The sequence below is a fragment of the Rhinolophus sinicus genome, chromosome 17 (genome assembly GCF_057876585.1).
Source record: "Rhinolophus sinicus isolate RSI-liver-muscle chromosome 17, RSI-T2T, whole genome shotgun sequence".
In the NCBI taxonomy this organism is placed as follows: Eukaryota; Metazoa; Chordata; class Mammalia; order Chiroptera; family Rhinolophidae; genus Rhinolophus; species Rhinolophus sinicus.
The window spans coordinates 175,398,090-175,416,441 of record NC_142517.1 but is presented as its reverse complement, the minus strand read 5'-3'; the positions used below and the strand labels follow the sequence as shown (position 1 = coordinate 175,416,441).

At 40.3% G+C, this 18,352-nt stretch overlaps 1 protein-coding gene across 7 annotated transcripts in view; it reads left to right on the top strand.

Annotated features, from left to right (window-relative positions):
* The first annotated feature begins 1,165 nt into the window (after positions 1-1,165).
* The window catches only part of STAT1 (signal transducer and activator of transcription 1), a 38,116-nt gene continuing 20,929 nt past the window's right edge, over positions 1,166-18,352 (top strand). For 2 of the 7 annotated variants that reach the window (XM_019740723.3, XM_088794695.1), the window contains exons 1-10: positions 1,290-1,551; positions 1,747-1,911; positions 5,210-5,338; positions 6,324-6,468; positions 7,739-7,837; positions 13,532-13,621; positions 14,612-14,690; positions 15,705-15,796; positions 16,015-16,166; positions 18,055-18,213. In XM_019740723.3, the coding sequence (XP_019596282.3) occupies positions 5,211-5,338; positions 6,324-6,468; positions 7,739-7,837; positions 13,532-13,621; positions 14,612-14,690; positions 15,705-15,796; positions 16,015-16,166; positions 18,055-18,213 (944 nt within the window). In that variant the 5' untranslated portion in view covers positions 1,290-1,551; positions 1,747-1,911; position 5,210. Of the gene's footprint in view, positions 1,597-1,745; positions 1,912-5,209; positions 5,339-6,323; positions 6,469-7,738; positions 7,838-13,531; positions 13,622-14,611; positions 14,691-15,704; positions 15,797-16,014; positions 16,167-18,054; positions 18,214-18,352 lie in introns of those variants that run through there. The other 5 variants (XM_074339284.2, XM_019740725.3, XM_019740724.3 and 2 more) reach the window with 5 other exon arrangements.

The following is an 18,352-nucleotide window of genomic DNA, read 5'->3' as shown; positions in this document are numbered from 1 at the left end:
TTTGTGGAAATAATTCAGCTTATTTGAAGAACAAAAATGCTGAAGTAAGGAAAGAGTGGCACAGATGGGGTTAGAGAAAATGACAAGGGAGCTAGTGCTTTTCTTTGTAGGGTATATTAAGAAATTTGAATTTTATAAGAAAAGCCATTAGAGGATTTTCAGGTTGACAAACACATAATTTGCTTTTCAATTAAAAATAAAATCACTCAAACTGCTGTAGGGAGAGTGAATTAAAAGAAAGTTAAGAACTGAAGTGTGGCAGCCATTTGGGGATCTACACTAGTAATCTAAATGACAGAAAAGGGGGGATGGCATGAGAGATGGTGAGAAGTGATGAGACGAGAAATATTTAGAAGGAAGAATCAAACAAGGCTTGAGGAAGAGGTGTGCAGGGCGAGGAAGAAGGCAATGTCAAAAATAACACCTAGCTATCCCACGTGTGCCATTTCTAGAAAAAGGGCAGGTTTGGGGAGAAAGATGATGAGTTGGTTCTGAACATCACTAGTTGGCAGAACTTACAGGACGTCCAAGCAGGGAGTCAAGTGTGGGCTGTACACAGGTGTGGAACTCGGAAGGAGGTGTGAACAGGATACACATACAGCAGCCCTCCACCTCTTGAAGAAAATTGGGACGCTGTGGGTGAGGTCATCACGGGGCAGCGTAAGGAGAAATGTAGGTAAAGCAGACCAAGAACCGGACCCTGACAACAATTAACATTGACCGGCTTGGTGGTATAGGTGGAGCAGAGATGGAGAAAGAATGCTACAGAGGTAGGAAGAAGCAAAGAAGAGGTGTGTGTCCTCATCATGGCCAAGAAAGTGGTGTTAAAAAAAATGGAGACATTAATTGTGCAGAAGGTTTCTGAGCGTTCAAGTAGGTGAGAACAGAAAAGCGACCCCTGGGTTTAGCTACACGGAGGTCAGCTGCTAAGTTGAGCTTCTAGAATGACAATGCCCCAACCGGTGTCCTCTGCCTCCGGTTCTCAGATATGGCGCTAACGCAGGGATCGCCAAATTTGGTCCTTTACAAACACAGAACTTCCTTTTAATTGCGCTGTAGAATGTAGAACCATAACCGCCAGTCAACCAAGTTGAAACACAGAGCTTAGCTTCGCGTCACTAACGTAGGGACCAAGGAAGCACCCAGAGTGTTGGCAAAGCAGCAACCCCCGGGGGGGAGGTGGCGCGACCGCGGAACAGCCGGGTCCCATTGGCCGAGTGCGGGAGCCCCAGTGATTGGTGGAGGCGGAGGAGGCGGGGCGGCCGGCGCTGCCTTTTCTCTAGGTAGGTGCTTTCGTTTTCCTGCGCAGAGTCTGCAGAGAGGCCTGGCTGCACTTGGGAAGACGCGGGTGAAACCCGAGACAGAGCAGAGGCGACTGGGTGCGCCCGAGAGAGGCAACACCACAGCGCCTTCGCCCTTCCCTGCTCGATCCGTCGCGCAGAGTGAGCGGGCGTGAGGTTCCAGGTGCCCGGGTGGGAATGCTCTGGGACCAGCGCCGTCCGGGCGGGGCAGCGGGACACTGGGCGACGACCGGCTTGGCCGTGCTGCCAGGTGATTCCGTCATCCCGGAAGGAACGCGCGTTCCTAGTATCCCAGGTGCTATTTTCCATGATGGCACGGTTTTCCCTGCTAGTCGAGCCCTAGCAGTGAAGATGTCTTGTGAAATACAGTTATGACCCCACTTACCCTTACTGTTTCCTCCTTGCCGCCCCTTTCCATCATAGTCATGTTATCTTCTTTTCACAGAAAGTTTTGATTTGCCGTGTGTCACCCCTGGAGAGCTGTCTAAGTTAGAAAGAAGGTCGCATCCTGTGCATGCAAACTGAGTAGTCTTGACACCTGAAGTGCTGTGTGTAGCTGCTGTTTGGGTTGAATTCCCACCCTGCCCCTCGCTGGGGCATAAGCTGACAGGTCAGTATATGATCATGAAATGAATGCGTACATGACTTTGGAACTTAATTACGTATCTAGGTTTAAGGACGAAGGAGCTTAATGTCATTTTAGAATATAAAAGTGATGTTTCGTTCCTGCAAACCCCCAAATAATAAAATTAATCTTAATAAAAAAAATTCTGACTAGTTAATCTTAATTTAAAAAATTCTGACTAGTACAGAAGAGTTTGGGGGTAGATACATAAGTTTGTGGTTGATTGTGCTTTGGATGTTGTTTGTATAGGTTAGAGAGGTGATTTTTATGGGACATAAATAAGACTTGAGCCTCTCTAGCATAATACAGTATGCACCATTGCTTAATGAGGAGGCTTGTTGGACCGTAATATGGTTTGCCCTTTACTTTCTATTGCAATCTGAAATATACTAGATTTTAATTCAACAAACTATTGTTGATTTATTGATTACATTATATGTGCAGGACACTGTCCAAGGTCCAGAGTATGTATATATATATATATATATGTATATATATATATATATATATATATATATATATATATATATACATACATATATATATATATATATATATTTTTTTTTTTTTTAAAGGCATAGTCCTTGCAACTCTGGATCTTACATCATGCAGGAGAGACATCACTGAGCTTTATAAAAAAAAGACAGGGACTGATGCTCTAATAGACACAGAATGCGATCAGACACAAGTCAAAGAAAGCTTAATTGTCTCTGGGTAAGGCTCTGACAGCTTTATGGAAGAAGGGGCATTTGTACCTACCTTTGAATACTGGTAGGATTTAGAAAGGCAGAAATCTATAGGGACCCTCTTTTCAAGGGTGCGTGACAGCTGGAGCAAAGCAGAAGTATTGGGCGTAGTCAAAAACCCATAGATAATTTGGTGACTAGGTTGCTTTGTGAATAGATGAAAATAAGTTTGGAGCGGAAATTGGCCTGGGAATGGGCAAACCTTAGCAATTTTGAGCAAGAGAGTGATGTGGTCCAACCTTTGTGCAGCAGACGGCTGGATTGGGAGATAGAGTTGGAGGCAGAGAGGTAGGAGATCTTGGGACTGGAGAGAAAGGAGTCAGCCTGAAAGTTGGGATTTGAGCTTGGTGATTGGGGGACAGTCATGCCAATCCTTGTGTTAGTAACATGTTTTGTGAGAAGATGAGATGGATTCTAGTTTTGTTAACATGGATTTATTGATTGCGTGCTCTGTGCCAGGTGCTGTGTCTGTGCTCATTCATCCACTCTTAACAAACATCCTGTTAGGGAAGTGAATTGCATGAGGTCAGTTGCCTAATAGGAGCTATAGCAGCCTTTGCTGGCAGACGTTCCTGCCAGCATGTTTGCTTTAGGCATATCCTTATTACATACCTAAGAGGGAAGGAGAGAGCCACAGATTTGGAGTCTTCTGCTCAGGTAAAACAGATTTCAAGTGAAAGTAAAATTGCTACAGAAAGTGTGCCAAAGGGTAGGCTTGGGTCCATTTCTGCTGGTATTTGCGATGGTAACTAGCTTTTTAGTCCCACCATATCATTACTTCCCTTTGGAAGGAAATTTGTGGAGTAATCATGACTTCATGCCTGCACACATGTATTCACCAGCAGGCATGCATACATTTTTCCATGCTCTGCTTGAAAATCCTGACCTCTTCCTCAGAGGCCCGGTAGGACAAGATTCACTTATATCCACTCTGAATATTGTCAGATGTGCCTGATGTAAATCCTAAATTACACTGTGGTGATGGGAGGCCTTTCGTTTTCGTAATGAATGTTAAGACTGTCTTAAATCAAATTTTTGTTTTAATTTTTAATCTTTAGAATTGCTGTGTAAAAAATGACTTATGATTATCCAAAGAAATAGTATTAGTTTATCCTTTTATATTACATTTAACAATATTTCTTCAATCTTTAAAAGTTATTACTAAGATTTAAGACTTTTTCTGCCAGATTTATTGTTTGCAGTTGGCAAAGAAGAAAATATATCTCTTTTAGAAATAAGAACAAAGCGGGAGGTATCACGCTACCTGATATCAAATTATACTATAGGCCATAGTAATCAAAACAGCATGGTATTGGCATAAAAACAGACACATAGATTAATGGAACAGGATAGAGAGCCCAGAAATAAATCCATGCCTATATAGTCATTTAAATGATGACAATGGAAGCAAGAATTTACATTGGGGTAAAGACAGTCTATTTAATAAGTGGTGCTGGGAAAACTGGATAGATACATGCAAAAAAATGAAACTGGGTCACTTTCTTATGCCATACACAAGAATAAACTCAAAACGGTTTAAAGATTTAAATGTAAGATGTGAAACCATAAAACTCCTAAAACATAGGCAGTAAATTCTCAGACATTACCCTTAGTAATGTTTTTACATGTATATCCCTTCGGGCAAGGGAAACAAAAGAAAAAATAAACATGGGGGACTACATGGGACTACCACTTTGAGCACCTCTTGTAATTGTAGAAGTCAAACGTGACTTGTATTTATCTTTTGTTATTTGTATACATTAATACAGTTTTTTCCTTTCTTAAAATATGTATACATTTTTTGGCATCCTCTCTCCGTGTGTGTGTGTGTGTTTGTGTGTGTGTATTCTTTAAAAGGTATGTAACAAAAATATGTCATTTTACCCTATAAATCATAAAGTATAAAGCACCAGTTTTAAAATTCTTTGAGTTAAATTACAAATGGACTGTAATTTGTAAGAGAACAATTTGGAGAGCGTTCTTACGATTTGTCCTAAAGTAAATCTATTTAATTAATGTTTTCCATTTACTTGATAAAAGTACAGATTTATTTAAATGGCATACTTATTAAATACCTACTAAATGCCCAGCACTGTTCTAGAGATACAGTAGTGAACAAAACCCCCCAAAATCCTTTCCTTCATGTGGGGAAAACAATATTCAAAATAAAAAAGAAAATGTGTCGTGGTAGGTTAGATGTTGGTAAGTACTATGGAGATAAACGCATCAGGAAGAGGGATAGTGTTTTCCAGGATGAGAGATTGTGTCGGTTTAAATAAGGTGGCCAGAAAGGCTTTCCTGATATGTTGACATTTAAGCAAAGACCTGAAAATGTGTCTCCTGGAAAACAAAAGGTAACTGACCACAAAACTCAATTAAAAAAAAAAAAGCTTTAGAATATAGACACTACTTAAATAAGATGTTTCAGAGACAAGGTACGTTTTGGATTAAGCAAGATATTTAAAAGAAACATGCTAAATATACTTTCTTTGGAGCTGCAGACTTCCATTCATGATCTATGTTCTGTTTTCCTCTAGGATGTCCCAGTGGTATGAGCTTCAGCAGCTTGACTCCAAATTTCTGGAGCAGGTTCACCAGCTCTATGATGACAGTTTTCCCATGGAAATCAGACAGTACCTGGCACAGTGGCTAGAAAAGCAAGACTGGTAAGAACAACTCATTTGACAGAGGACGAAGTTTTTCTGTGCTTTTAAAATAACTTGTTGACTTGGAGCCACATTGACTGAAAGATGACTTTCATTCGTGGCCATTGATTGGGATTATCTGTTACAGAAAAATGTGTTGATTTGAAAAATGCATGTGTCTCAACAACGCTATATACGTTAGTCATTAAGTACTTTTATGTAGTTTCGTCAATTTAATTATACATATTCCTAAATGGCTTGGATACATTAGATAATACTGACACCAATTATTAATATTTTCCAAGTTAGGATCCAGTTATAGAAAGAAGTTAAAAGAAATAATTAAAGCTAAGTTATGGTAAAACGTTGATTAGAAATATGAAGAGACAAACACTCAGACACAGACAATAGTTTAGTGGTTACCAGAGGGTAAGTGGGTGGTGGTGGGAGATGAGGGTAAAAGGGATCAAATACGTGGTGATGGAAGGGGAACTGACTCTGGGTGGTGAACATACAATGTGATACAGAGATGATGTAATACAGAATTGTACACCTGAAACCTCTGTAACTTTACTAACAATTGTCACCCCAATGAACTTTAATTTAAAAAAGAAATATGAAGAAGGTAATAAAATTAAAGGAATATTTCTTAAAACTGACACGTATTCTATTTTAAAATTTATCATTTGCTCATTGCAGATATTTCAAATGTTATGAAACTATTTGACATAGGAAGGGAAGGCCCCTGTTGATCTTTCCCCTCAAGAGATAATCACCATTAACAATGTCGTGCCCAATCTTGAATTCCAGAATTTTTCATGCTAATTGTATATAACCAAAATACTGTACAAATTGCTGCTAAAAGCAATGTCAGATTCAAAAGAAGGAAATAAAACCTAAGAAAACACTTAAAATTATTGTTAATAATTTCAGTATGGAAAGCAATTTTTATCTTGTCTGTTTAAAGTAGTATCTAAATAAAATGTGTGACTTTTAAACTACCCAGGGAGCATGCCGCCAACGATGTTTCCTTTGCCACCATCCGTTTTCACGACCTCCTATCGCAACTGGATGATCAATACAGTCGCTTTTCTTTGGAGAATAACTTTTTGTTGCAGCACAACATAAGGAAAAGCAAGCGTAATCTCCAGGTAGGACCTGGTCTGTGTGTTTTAGTTGGAATGTTCCGTTTACATGAGAGGGTTTTTTTTCTTGTAGCAAATATTAATACTGTTGAGCACACACTCACTTAGTAAAGTTACAGAGATGAGAAATAAAATCCCTTTATGTGGCTAATATGTTCTAGCATAAGTAAAATATCAATTCATTTTGGAAACACATAAGAAATTTTTAGGTTTAAGTGTTATCACCTGTTAGGCATCAGTAATTCCAAAAGACATGCAATGCTATAACCTGGTTTTACTCAAAGTTGTTGATATTTAAACCAAAGAAAAAGAGTTACATTTTAAGAGCAGAGAGTAGTAACATTTCAAAGTGCAGAGGCATTTTAATGATGAGTCCGGTCTAAGTCCTTGGTGTACAGATGGAGAGTAAGTCCAGAAAGCCTTGATGTCCCCAATTGGAGCTAGACTGTGCCTTGCTTTGCTTCTGGTGGATTTGCCCTTCCATGGAAGAGAAAGTCAAAGGGAGGTCCAGGCAGGAGAGAATGTGCTACAGAGTTTTAGGATTTCTTCAGACGTACTCCCAGCATCCCTTAAGTCTGGCTACCGTACTTACTTCTGTTTTAATGGAACTTCCCTGTTTTAATGGAGATGAGTAATATCGTTTTCTTGTTTCATACAGCACAACCCAGCTGTTTGTTCAACTTAGGTAATTAGAAGTTTTTTCTTTCCCCCTCTGTGAATGTACCTATGACTTTATAATACGAGTGAGTGGGGAAGTCCAATTAACTTTATAAAAATTTGTTCTCATATAGACTTTGATTGAATATACCTGTCATAAAAAGCCATGGTTGCCAGTATTTTGCAGTTTTGACAAGAAAACAGAAAAACTGAGAAGAATATCTTTGGTCTAATTCAAATCAGAGGCCAACAGATAAATTCATTGAGGAATATCGTGGATAATTGTTGTATCATTTGCAATGTGTCAGGATCCTAACAGAAGATAATTGGGCTCAAGAATAATAGAAATAAAGTAAAAATGATATAGGGTCCATGTATAAAAATACTTGGTTTTTTAATCAAGAAGTAATTTAGTGCCTGCACTTATTGGAAAGTTAGAGCAATTTTTGTCATAATTTGTGAAAAGACTATTTTGATTTTATCAAAGATAACTTATGTAGAGTCGAATAAATATGAGGTGAGGTTTCTCAGTGGATAATGAACAAGTTCATTTCAATTTATAATACACAGTCGTTTAAACATTCTGAAATTTATCTTTGTTCTAACAACCTTTATGTAGGATAATTTTCAGGAAGACCCAATACAGATGTCTATGATCATCTATAACTGTTTGAAGGAGGAAAGAAAAATTCTGGAAAATGCCCAGAGATTCAATCAGGTACTTTTTTTTCTAACCAAATACAAATAATAATAATAATAAAATAAAAAGTCATTCCTTCATCCAACAAATACTATTCAGGCCCTGTTCAAGGCAGTGGTGAATAAGAGCTCTGATTTTATAGCCCCAAGACGTGGGGACAGTCAGAAAGAGAGATGTTACAGACCTTGGCTTCAAGATCTAAGGCAAGTCATTCTAGTAAGGGAGAGAGACAACATGGAAACACAGGTTTTGTCAGGGAGTGATAATTGCTATGACAATCAAGCAGGATATTGTGTAGACAGTAATGGAGTGTCTGGGGGGTCGGGTTGTTTCTGTAAATCAGGAAACTTCTCTGACGTTCCGGGGCAGGAAAGATAGCAGACAGACAGTGGGCTCTTATAGAAGAAGCCTAAGGAGAGCAGGTGGGATGTGCGTGCAGTAGAGGTGGGAAGAGGTGGACAGGCCCAGGGTATGTTTTAGACAAGCTACCAATATACTGGGGCTTATACTGCAGGATCAGACGTGGGAGTGAGAGAAAATGAAAAATTGAAGATGACCCTGATTTGTGACTTGCGTTACTTTGGAGATACTGTTGACAGAGCTGGGGAAGACAGGGAAGGGAGAAGGTTAGGGTTTTTGCAGGGCACAGTAGGTTCTGGAGGAGAGCAGGTTGATGAGAAAATCAAGAGCTGTATTTTAAATAGGATTGAGATATCTGTTAGAGTTCTAAGACATCCAAACGATGAATGATTGTATTAGTGCAAGAGTTTTTGATTTTACTAATCCTCAGTATATCCCTTCTGGTGATCAGAGTTCAGCAATTTTTTGAGGTTGCCATGGCATTTATTCATTCCTTTCTTGAGTGTTGGTTGGGGTGGTGGAAACAACCCAGCAGGCAGACAGTTGTGAAACCACTATCTGGGTTGTTCTGGCTGAGACCATTCCAATTTGAGGGGGAGAATGCCAGGGTACGCAGTGGAATGCGTCCTGGGACTCACAAATGATTAACAAAGTGAACTGTGGGATTATGGGAGGGAGAGAGAAAGAATTGAAGTGATGGTGGCGAATACCATTCTCCTAGCACATCTGAGCATTTGCCCAGTCCTTGTGACTCTGCCGCTTCCCGAGGCATTTTGTTCGTGTCTCCCTGTCACACTGAAAGCACCTTGCTGCCCTGAGCATTTAAAGATATATGTTGTTTGTTTAAACTCAAGCGGACTAGTCTGTCTGGTACCCAGTCTGGTGAATGCAAGTGTATATCAACATTGGAGGGAAAGCTGGCTGTATTGTCTCCTCTGAGAGAGGCGTGTCTGTCTTCCACATGGCATACACCTGGGAGATTTTCAGCAGGGCAGTTTGATTATTTGGGGTTTTCTCCTTAATAGTATTATGCTATGGACCAATCCTCTGTCTCAAATAGACTTGAGAGGATGGCCAAGAACAGAGATGAGCAGAAGAATGAAGTGTCCACCTTGGCACCCCAGTGTTTCTCTCCTCATATTTGGTGCCGAGGCCTGAGGTGGCATTGGGAGGCAGAGATGATTCCTTCTCTCCCAAATCAACCCCATCACCTGTGTATGCTTTGGGTCTTGATGGCTTGTCATCTTTTGAACTCCCCTTTAAAATGTAGTTAACCTGGGGAAATGTTCCTTTAAAGCCTCTCAGAGGATACCTGAGTTATCAGTGAACACCTTGGAGGAAGTTTAGTTAATTGCCCAGCTGAGAGCAAGAGAAGCAAGGCCTTCTTGGGTTTGAGGGAAGGCACTGGATGTCTGGGGGTGTCAGGGAAAGGGAAAAGGCATAATAGATGCCTACTTTCCAAAGTTATCCAGCTGACTACTGTCTGGGAAATTTAGAAACGTTTCTTCGCCGTTTCCCCCCTCTTGAAGTAACTACATTTTAATAATATATCTTCTATTTATACTGATGTACGTATGTATGGAATGATGATGTGATGTATTTTCTTCAAAATAACCCAGTTTTGGGGCCAGAGGAGTAGGGAGAATATAAATGAAACAAGAGTGCCCATGAATTGCTAATTATTAAAACCATGTGACAGGTACATGGGGATTTAAGAAATTCAAGTTAAAAACATGCAGAATTCAGAGCCAGTTTAGAGCATTTAAAGAGCACAGAATTATATAGAAATGTTGCGAAAGGAAGTATTGTTTCCATTCTTTTTTGTTTTAATAGAAGAGCTTTTGAAAAATATGTTTCAGAGAATATTATATCATACATAGGGGGTGCTCAGTAGGCTATAAATGTTTTGTCTGCAGCCATTATAGCACACGAAGCTTTTCCCCTCCCTCCCTTTCTTCCTTGTTTATTTATTCCTTTTATATGGTGGAAAAGGTAATATATGCATGACTGTTTCTTTCAGGTTGAAAGATATGAAGTGGATCTAGGCTTCCCTTTGCTATTCCACCTTCTTGATCTTGAGTAATAATAGAGTTACCATATGCTGAATACATTTGTTTCAGGCCCTGTGCTAGCAACTTATAAACATTATTTTATTTGAATAAATGTTTTCAAAACCATTGTTGAAGATATTCTTATCCCCATTTTGTAGGTGAGAAAACCAAGGTTTAGAAGTCAAGTACTTTGCTCAAGGCCACAGAGCTAATAAGGTTTGGCATGTAAACCTAGAATTGTCTGACTCTAAAGCCCATGCATTAGAGAAGTCACGTAACCAACCTCTCTTCAGTTTTCTGATCTGTGAAATGGGACATGAGGGCATTCTGACTGGGACTTCCAATACTTATTGAGTACCTGTCACATAGCCCCTTACCTGGCCAGCTGCTCATTCAGGTGAAGAGAACAGCCTCCCTGGGCAGAAGATTTTCTTAGGTCTAAATGTGTAAGCAACCAAGTTCTAATTAAAGCCCTCCAAATAAGGTCTCGAGAGGTGCAGGTGTGAAATGAGAAAATAGGAGTAGATGACAGCTGAAGTCCCTTCCAACCTTTATGTTTGATGTTCTAGTGGTTTCCTGATTTGTCAGAAAATTAAAAAGTTAAAGACTCACCCTGGGAGTAGAAAGGTGTCAAAAGTGTACAGTGGTCATAGCAATATTTTTTTTTTTTAAGTATATGATGGTAAGTTACCAGCGAAGTAGTGGCTTAACAAATGGGCGTGGGGTAGAGGAATGGAACGGGTAGTAAGAAGAAGGAGAGTAAGAGAAAGGAGTTAAGAGAATAATACCAAAGGGTTTTAATAACTTGGATGGACTACTGCCTAAATTTGAAGCAGGAGGTTTCTTACGCCTCTGCCACAAACACCAGATTTGCTCCACCAAGCATCTCCCAATGTGACCGCAGGAAGGGGATGCAGCTGGAGTGCGGATGCGTTCTTCCAGCCGTGATTTTTTGTACCCGTTCACTAAGCTAACCCTTGATAGTTTCTGGAGGGGCACAGGAGTCAGGGTCCTCCAGTGGGCGAAGTGTCCCAGCTGTTAGCAGAGCCCATAGGACGTGGAGTCACATCCAGCTGGCTTAGAAACATGTTAAGGTTTCCTGGCAGAGGCAGGAACCCTTATGGAGCTGCTCAAGGTGATGGCTCATTCTGAGTGGCCAGAGCAGTACCGATTATCACTTAGTGACATGTGGCACCTGGGGATACCAATTATTCTCAGGAATTTCTGATACATACTTTACACCAGTGTAATTCAGTTGCTTTGAATTTCTGCTATTGCAGACTACATAAAATGAAGGAAAACTTCCAAATGTTTTCTGTGAACAAAGAATAGCTTTGATTACCTAAACCTAATAAAGATAGAACAAAAAAGAAAATTTTGGACCAATTGCACTTAGGGATATCAATGTGAAAATCCTAAATAAAATATTAGGGATCAGAATTAAATACTATATTAAGAAAATAGTACATCATGACCAAGTAAAATTTATTCCAAATTATAAGGATAGATTGTGACTGCATAATCCATTAATGTAATTCATTATATAAATAGATATAAAGAGAAAAAGCATATGCTTATCTCCATAGACGCTGAAAAGGTCTGAAAAAAATCCAACATCCATCCCTGATAAAAAATAAATTCATTAAAATAGGAATTGATGGATACCTCTTTAATGTATTAAGATGTACATCTCTCAGTTCTAGAAATAGTATCTTACTTAATTGGGAAAACATCAGGAATCAGAACCACGGCAAGGATATCCGTTACTGCCACTGCTATATAGCATTGTATCGGTGGTGTTGGCCAATGCAGTTAGACAAAAGAAAACCATTAGAAGCATAAGAATTAAAAACGGGATCATAAAGATATCAGTTTTTCCTGAGTTAATTCATAATTTTAATGTGATCCCAATAAAATAAGTCATTTTCTGGAGTTATACAAATTGTTCCTGAAATTCAGGAACAATGAACATGCAAGAATAGCAAGGAAACTCATGAAAAAGTAGAGCAATGAGGTGGGACTATACCTACTACATATACGATAAACCCTCCATAATTAAACATTGTTCAGCGCTTCAGGCTTATGAAGAGAAAGACCAATGGGAAAGAAGAGAAAAATCTAGAAGTAAACCCAGGTGCATATGTAAATTTATATGATAAAGGTGGCAACTCAAAGCACTGGTGAAAATGTGAACTTTCCATTAAATGTTGTTAAAAAAAAAAATGAATAGCCTTGGGAAAAAGTTAAAATTGGACCCATACTTCACAAGGATAAAATACAGATGTATCAGAGATCTAAAAGTAAAAACAACGAAACCATGCAAGTGCTAGGGGGAAAATGGGTGAACTCCTTTATAATGTATCAATAGGGAAAGGCTTCCCAATATGAGGGAAAATCCAGGTATAAAAAGAAAAGACTGATAAATTTGAAAACACAGAAATGCCCATGTAAAACTGGTGGGCGCTATGTATAGGTTGACAGGCACAGTTTTTGCCCATGGGGTTTTAACTCTAAACAAAAATAGATTCTTTCTGGAGTCTAACCTCTACGAAAACAGGGTCCGTCTTGTTCTCTACTCTATTGCCTGGCCTAAGACATTGCCTGACCTTGTCTTAGCATCTAGTAAGCGTGTGCTACATGAATAAATCAGGGAACACCATATGTAATGAATAAATAGGTGCTGCTGTGTTCTGAGTCTTCTGGTAACAAAGTCAAAGAAGACTAAATACTCCCAGGGAGTCTGGGTTGATATTATTACTTTAGAGCAGCAGATACTCATTTCAGTCCTCATCAGCAGTGTTGTTCAATTTTGATAAAGCCTCTCAGTCACCTGGGACCTTGTCAAAATGGGGTTTCTGATTTAGTAATCAGATGAGATTCTGCATTTCCAACAAGCTCCCAGGTGGCAAGATGCTGCTTGTCTGGGGACCACACTGTGAGTCCCAAAGCTTTAAGACAAATAAGTACAGGGTAAGAAGAATCTTGTCTACAGAATTTGAGAAACCCTGAAATAAATTCCTGTGTGGTGCCATGCAACTGTATGAATTAATGGAAAATTTCAGGAATACTGTTTATTTTAAGCATGAACTGAGTCTAGCCTTTCTGTGGTATAAACAACTTATCAGCATTTCCCAGAGCCTTGGGAACTGAACTGTGTCTCACGTGGGAAGCCTGTAAGGAAGTTTTAGAAGGTCTGGGAGGTAGGGGGTTCGCACGGTTACAGACTTGACTTTGGAGGGTAACCAGCAGGTAAATACGCCGGAGGAAATGATTGCTGTTAACCTTGTACCTCTCATTACAGGCTCAGTCGGGGAATATCCAGAACACTGTGATGTTAGACAAACAGAAGGAGCTCGACAACAAAGTCAGAAATGTGAAGGACAAAGTTATGGTGAGTACTGAATAAATATGTACATTGAGTCGGTAACTTTTTGTGGAGGAAAAAAAGGTTTCAATTGCTCTAGTGTAAACATAGTAACTGATTTCAGTCCTTTCAGTAATTGAGAAGAAAAGTTTTGCTGAAGTTCCAGGCCTTATGTAAGCAAATAGGTAAAACCAATGAGCAGATAAGACTTTTATGGCCTCTGTTGTAACTTCCAAACATTGAGCTTATCTTATTCTTCCTTGTAGTTCCTGTTGTAACGCTTGACCTTGCCCCTAGATGTTGCTGCTCTAAATAGTCCTTTACATCTGCATCTCTCAAATTGGGGTGTTCCTGGGGTTACACTTTGCCCCAGGAGAAACATGGCCCATCCTCCTCAAGTACCTGTTTTAGGCTAAGGCTTGGAAAGAGAACAAAACGTTTCATTGAAAGCAATTCTGATACATTTCTGTAAAACATCCACAACAATTTTAAGATAAACTGGCAAGACAATTTTTATGGAAGCAGAAGGCTGCTTCAGTGGCCTTGGTGCCATGTGTTCATTCCTCTCTCTTGTTAGACTGTTTGGGAGGACGAGATGAGGAAGCCCGCTTCACACCCGGCCTGTATCTATGGTAAAGGCCTCCCAGCCGAGGCGGGCGATACCCTGTGGGTCTCTTGGTCACACCAGCGTGGCCTTGACTTGGAGCTTCAGATGGTGTCTTTCCAAACTCAATTCTTTGGAGCAACTTTATCTTGCAGCCTCCTAGGGAAACACTTCATTCAAGTAGAAACCAGTTGACCCAGTGTGGAAATAGCCATATACTTTCTTTTGTAAGAAAAATTATTATATACGTATTAGTGATATAGAAAGTGTTTAATGTATATGATTAGAATTTTGCATCATTGAGGGAGCAGGATTGTTACTGTGGTTTTCTGGGTCCTACAGAAGTAATAATCTGTTTCCCAAAGTCTTTAGAAGCTGATCAGTAGAAAACCTTTTTATGTCTTTATTTGTAGTGTATAGAGCATGAAATCAAGACCTTAGAAGATTTACAGGATGAATATGACTTTAAATGCAAAACCTCGCAGAACAGAGGTAAGAGCTGACATTTAAAGCAGTGCTCATTGGCTGTCATTTTTTCTGTCTACACTAGATAACAAAGACAAATACTCTTTCATATTTGCCAAATATTTTATGACTCTGACTTGCCAGTCTTGGCCTCTTGATGACTCAGGCCAGGATTTCTTAACCTCAGTACTGTTGACAATTTGGGACAGATAATTCTTTGTTGTATGGGGCTGTCCTGTGCATTGTGGGTATATAGCAGCATATCTGACTTGTACCCACCAGATGGCAGTAGAACTATCTCCTAATCCTCAGTGGTGACAACTGAACCCGTCTCCAGACATTGCCAAGGGTTCCCTGAGGGGCAAAATCATCCCTAGTTGATAACTACTAGTTGTGTGTTATCCACTTTATTTATTGTGCCTAGCACATTGATTGACAGACTGATAGGTGTGTGGAGTTCCCCTGTTCAATGTTTTTCTCATGTTTTAAAGCAGTTTCGCTCTATTTTGTTATTGCTTGTTTTTAATGATTATAGCAACTGAAAAGTGTGCATTCTGTAGAACATGTAGGGGACTGCTGTAACCCTGGTAATCCTTAGGAGGATAGTATAGTTAATATTAGAGAGATTATTGGTAAGATTTGGGTCAAAAGTATGAGAGAAAGTAACCTCAACTACTATTATTTCCTAACTGTCTACTTCTCTTTTAAAGCTAGGGATATGCTTTACTTTTTTAGATGAAGTGTTTAATTTTGTCATTTATATTCATTTAGGTCATATTTTATAATGACCTAACAACCAGACAGTACTGTTTCTGATTTACATGGGTTGTTGAAAACAAGTATTTTGTTTTAGTGTGTCCAATTTTTATTCTTTGGATGTTTTTCTTGTTTTGTTCATTAAAGAATGAAGAAGACCCAACTTTGACTTATCGCCAGATAGCATTCGGGTCATATTTCTCCTAAATGTTCGTGAATCTTGGCTTAGTTCGTCTTGTCGTCTTTTATATTTATACTATCTGCTATCTCTCTCCCAATTCACAGAACATGAAACCAGTGGTGTGGCAAAGAATGATCAGAAACAGGAACAGATGTTACTCCAGAAGATGTATTTAATGCTTGACAATAAGAGAAAGGTAGTGATTCACTTGCCAGAAAAACATGTTGCTTTTGTCACAGACTATAAATAATGAACTTGAAGTTTAAAATAGAGGAAAAAATATTTTTTATAACCACTTGGTTTAGAGCCCCAGTTGAGATGAAAGAATATTTGCTTTGCTTTAAAAAAAAAATCTTTTAAAATTCAGTGATTAATGATGAATTTATTTCACTTTGTTTCTTTTTCTCCTTTTAGGAAGTAGTACACAAAATAATAGAGTTGTTGAATATCACCGAACTTACCCAGAAAGCCCTGATTAATGATGAACTGGTGGAATGGAAGCGCAGACAGCAGAGTGCCTGCATTGGGGGACCCCCCAACGCTTGCCTCGATCAGTTGCAGAACTGGTAAGGTTCTTGAAAGTGGAAAAGTGGCAGCTGACTGGCTAACCATATAAACTCAGTGCACAGTTGAGTGGCATTAGTTGAATGGACCTGTCAAATCCTTGGTTTAGAGTTTGACGTGGTCCAGCTTTCTGTGGAGGACGAAAGCAGGAAGGAGCCACCAGGAAAGGTTTCCAAGAGCATTCGGACTTGCACTGACTCTTGATAGTGAATAGGAGTACTTCATGTAGACCAGGAGGACAGCATAGAGAGGCACACGGGAGGGGAGGCAGGACACAAACGAGGCCTGCAGTTCTGCATTTTGAATGGCTGGAGAGGGGTGCCTGGAAGGGCAGGAGGAAAGTAGAGTTGGCGAGAGGCTGGCGCCTGGTTGTGGAGGTTCTCACACCATGCTGGGAACAGGACTTTATTCAGTGGGCACTGGTGAGCCAGGCAGGCCTTTTATTTAAGTGGATGTTTATTTCAATGATTTTTTGTTTAGAAAGGTCACTCAGGCAACAGTCAGGAGGGTAGAAGAGAGGTAGAAAGACTAGGTGGGCTACTATGAGCATATTAGTGTAGTCCAGGGGAGACGGACGAGATCTGACCTCGAATCAAATAGAGGGGATGGAAGACGTGGAATCAGGGATATGAAGGAATGGTGGCCTGGAACAGTTCCCAAGGGCCCAAGGAAAAGAGATCTCGCAGATGATTTTCTGAATTGCTACTTTTTTAAAAAAATTCACAATTCATATTCAGCTATTTATTCTTATTCTGTGAACTGCCTGCCCTTATCCCAAATTTCTGTGGGTCAGAACAGAGATTCCCAGCCCAGTGTGCCCCATGTGCCTTAGGAGACTCTGTCCCCGGAGCTCTCCAGGGCCCAGGGACACTCTGGGTTGTCTGGAGCCCCCTAGTGGTCACTTTAGACCACAAAGAGCCTATTCCTGAGGCGCAAATGCCCTCCATCATCCCCCACTGTGCTGTACAGGTATTGTTATTTTCTGGTGTGCCAAGACCCAGACAAACTTGGGAAGCGCTGGGTTCGAATTTCTCAGGAAATCGCCCACCCCCATCTCTCTGCCTTCTCATTTCATGGCCAAGGGCCGCTTTCTCTGTGCTTGGAACTGGATTAAAGGAATGACACCACAAAGGGAAGGAGACGTCTTTCATTGAGGAGAAGATTTTTTTTTCTGTCATTACTCCAGGCAAATACAGTGACACTTTCACAGCCTGATTTGGTTCAGAGGCCGCATCACCGTTGGCAGTTTACTGTGAGGAAGGAGGAACCCGAAAGCAATTGCTAGGTTTCCTCCTTGGTTTATATTTTGAGTATCTAGATGAAGCATATTGCCTTCTTTCAGTACAGTGAAGCAATAACCTTTGTTTCCTCCTCTCCTCCTAACTCAGGCCTAGCAGCTCCTCTGTGTTGCTTCCATAGCCTCCAGGCTGCTCTCTCACTACTCACTGTCCTGATATAAAATCTAAAGGGGCCCTTCACTGCCCTGCATCACCTCTGATGGCGTCTGCTTTGCCGTGTCCCCGTCTCTGCCCTCCTCTTTGCCCTGTCCCTTTAAATCCCAGTTATCTTACAGGTCAGTTGAAGTCACAGTTCCCCTAGAAGCCACTGCCCCTATCCATCTCTCCTTAGGTCCCTCTCAGCGGTGTGCAGAGGTTTTGGTCTGGGCTATAATCAGTCAGCACATGTTAGTTTTTTTCTCCCCACATCACTTCTGAACACCACTATGTGCCTTGTTCTTCGTTTCTCCTTGCAGTGAGGAGTGCCGCCGGGTGGATAATGAATGGCACGTGTTGCCTGTGAAAATCCCTTGTTGGTGTCCGTGATTCTCTTTAATCCAGGCTGCTTTGGGACTGTTTCTGATTGAGACCCCTGTGTCATGTACCTTCCCAGGTTCACCATCGTTGCAGAGAGTCTGCAGCAGGTTCGTCAGCAGCTTAAAAAGCTTGAGGAATTGGAACAGAAACTCACCTATGATCATGACCCCATCACAAAAAACAAACAAGCCTTATGGGACCGCACCTTCAGCCTCTTCCAGCAGCTCATTCAGAGGTAACTGAGGGAGAGTTATTTGTACCTCCTTGCAATATTTTACCCAGAGGAAACATTTATGGAAATTCAAATAATTTAGAAGGGTTTAATGGGTTATATAAATGTTTCATGGCCAGTTAGCTCTTCCTGAATTCCTCGT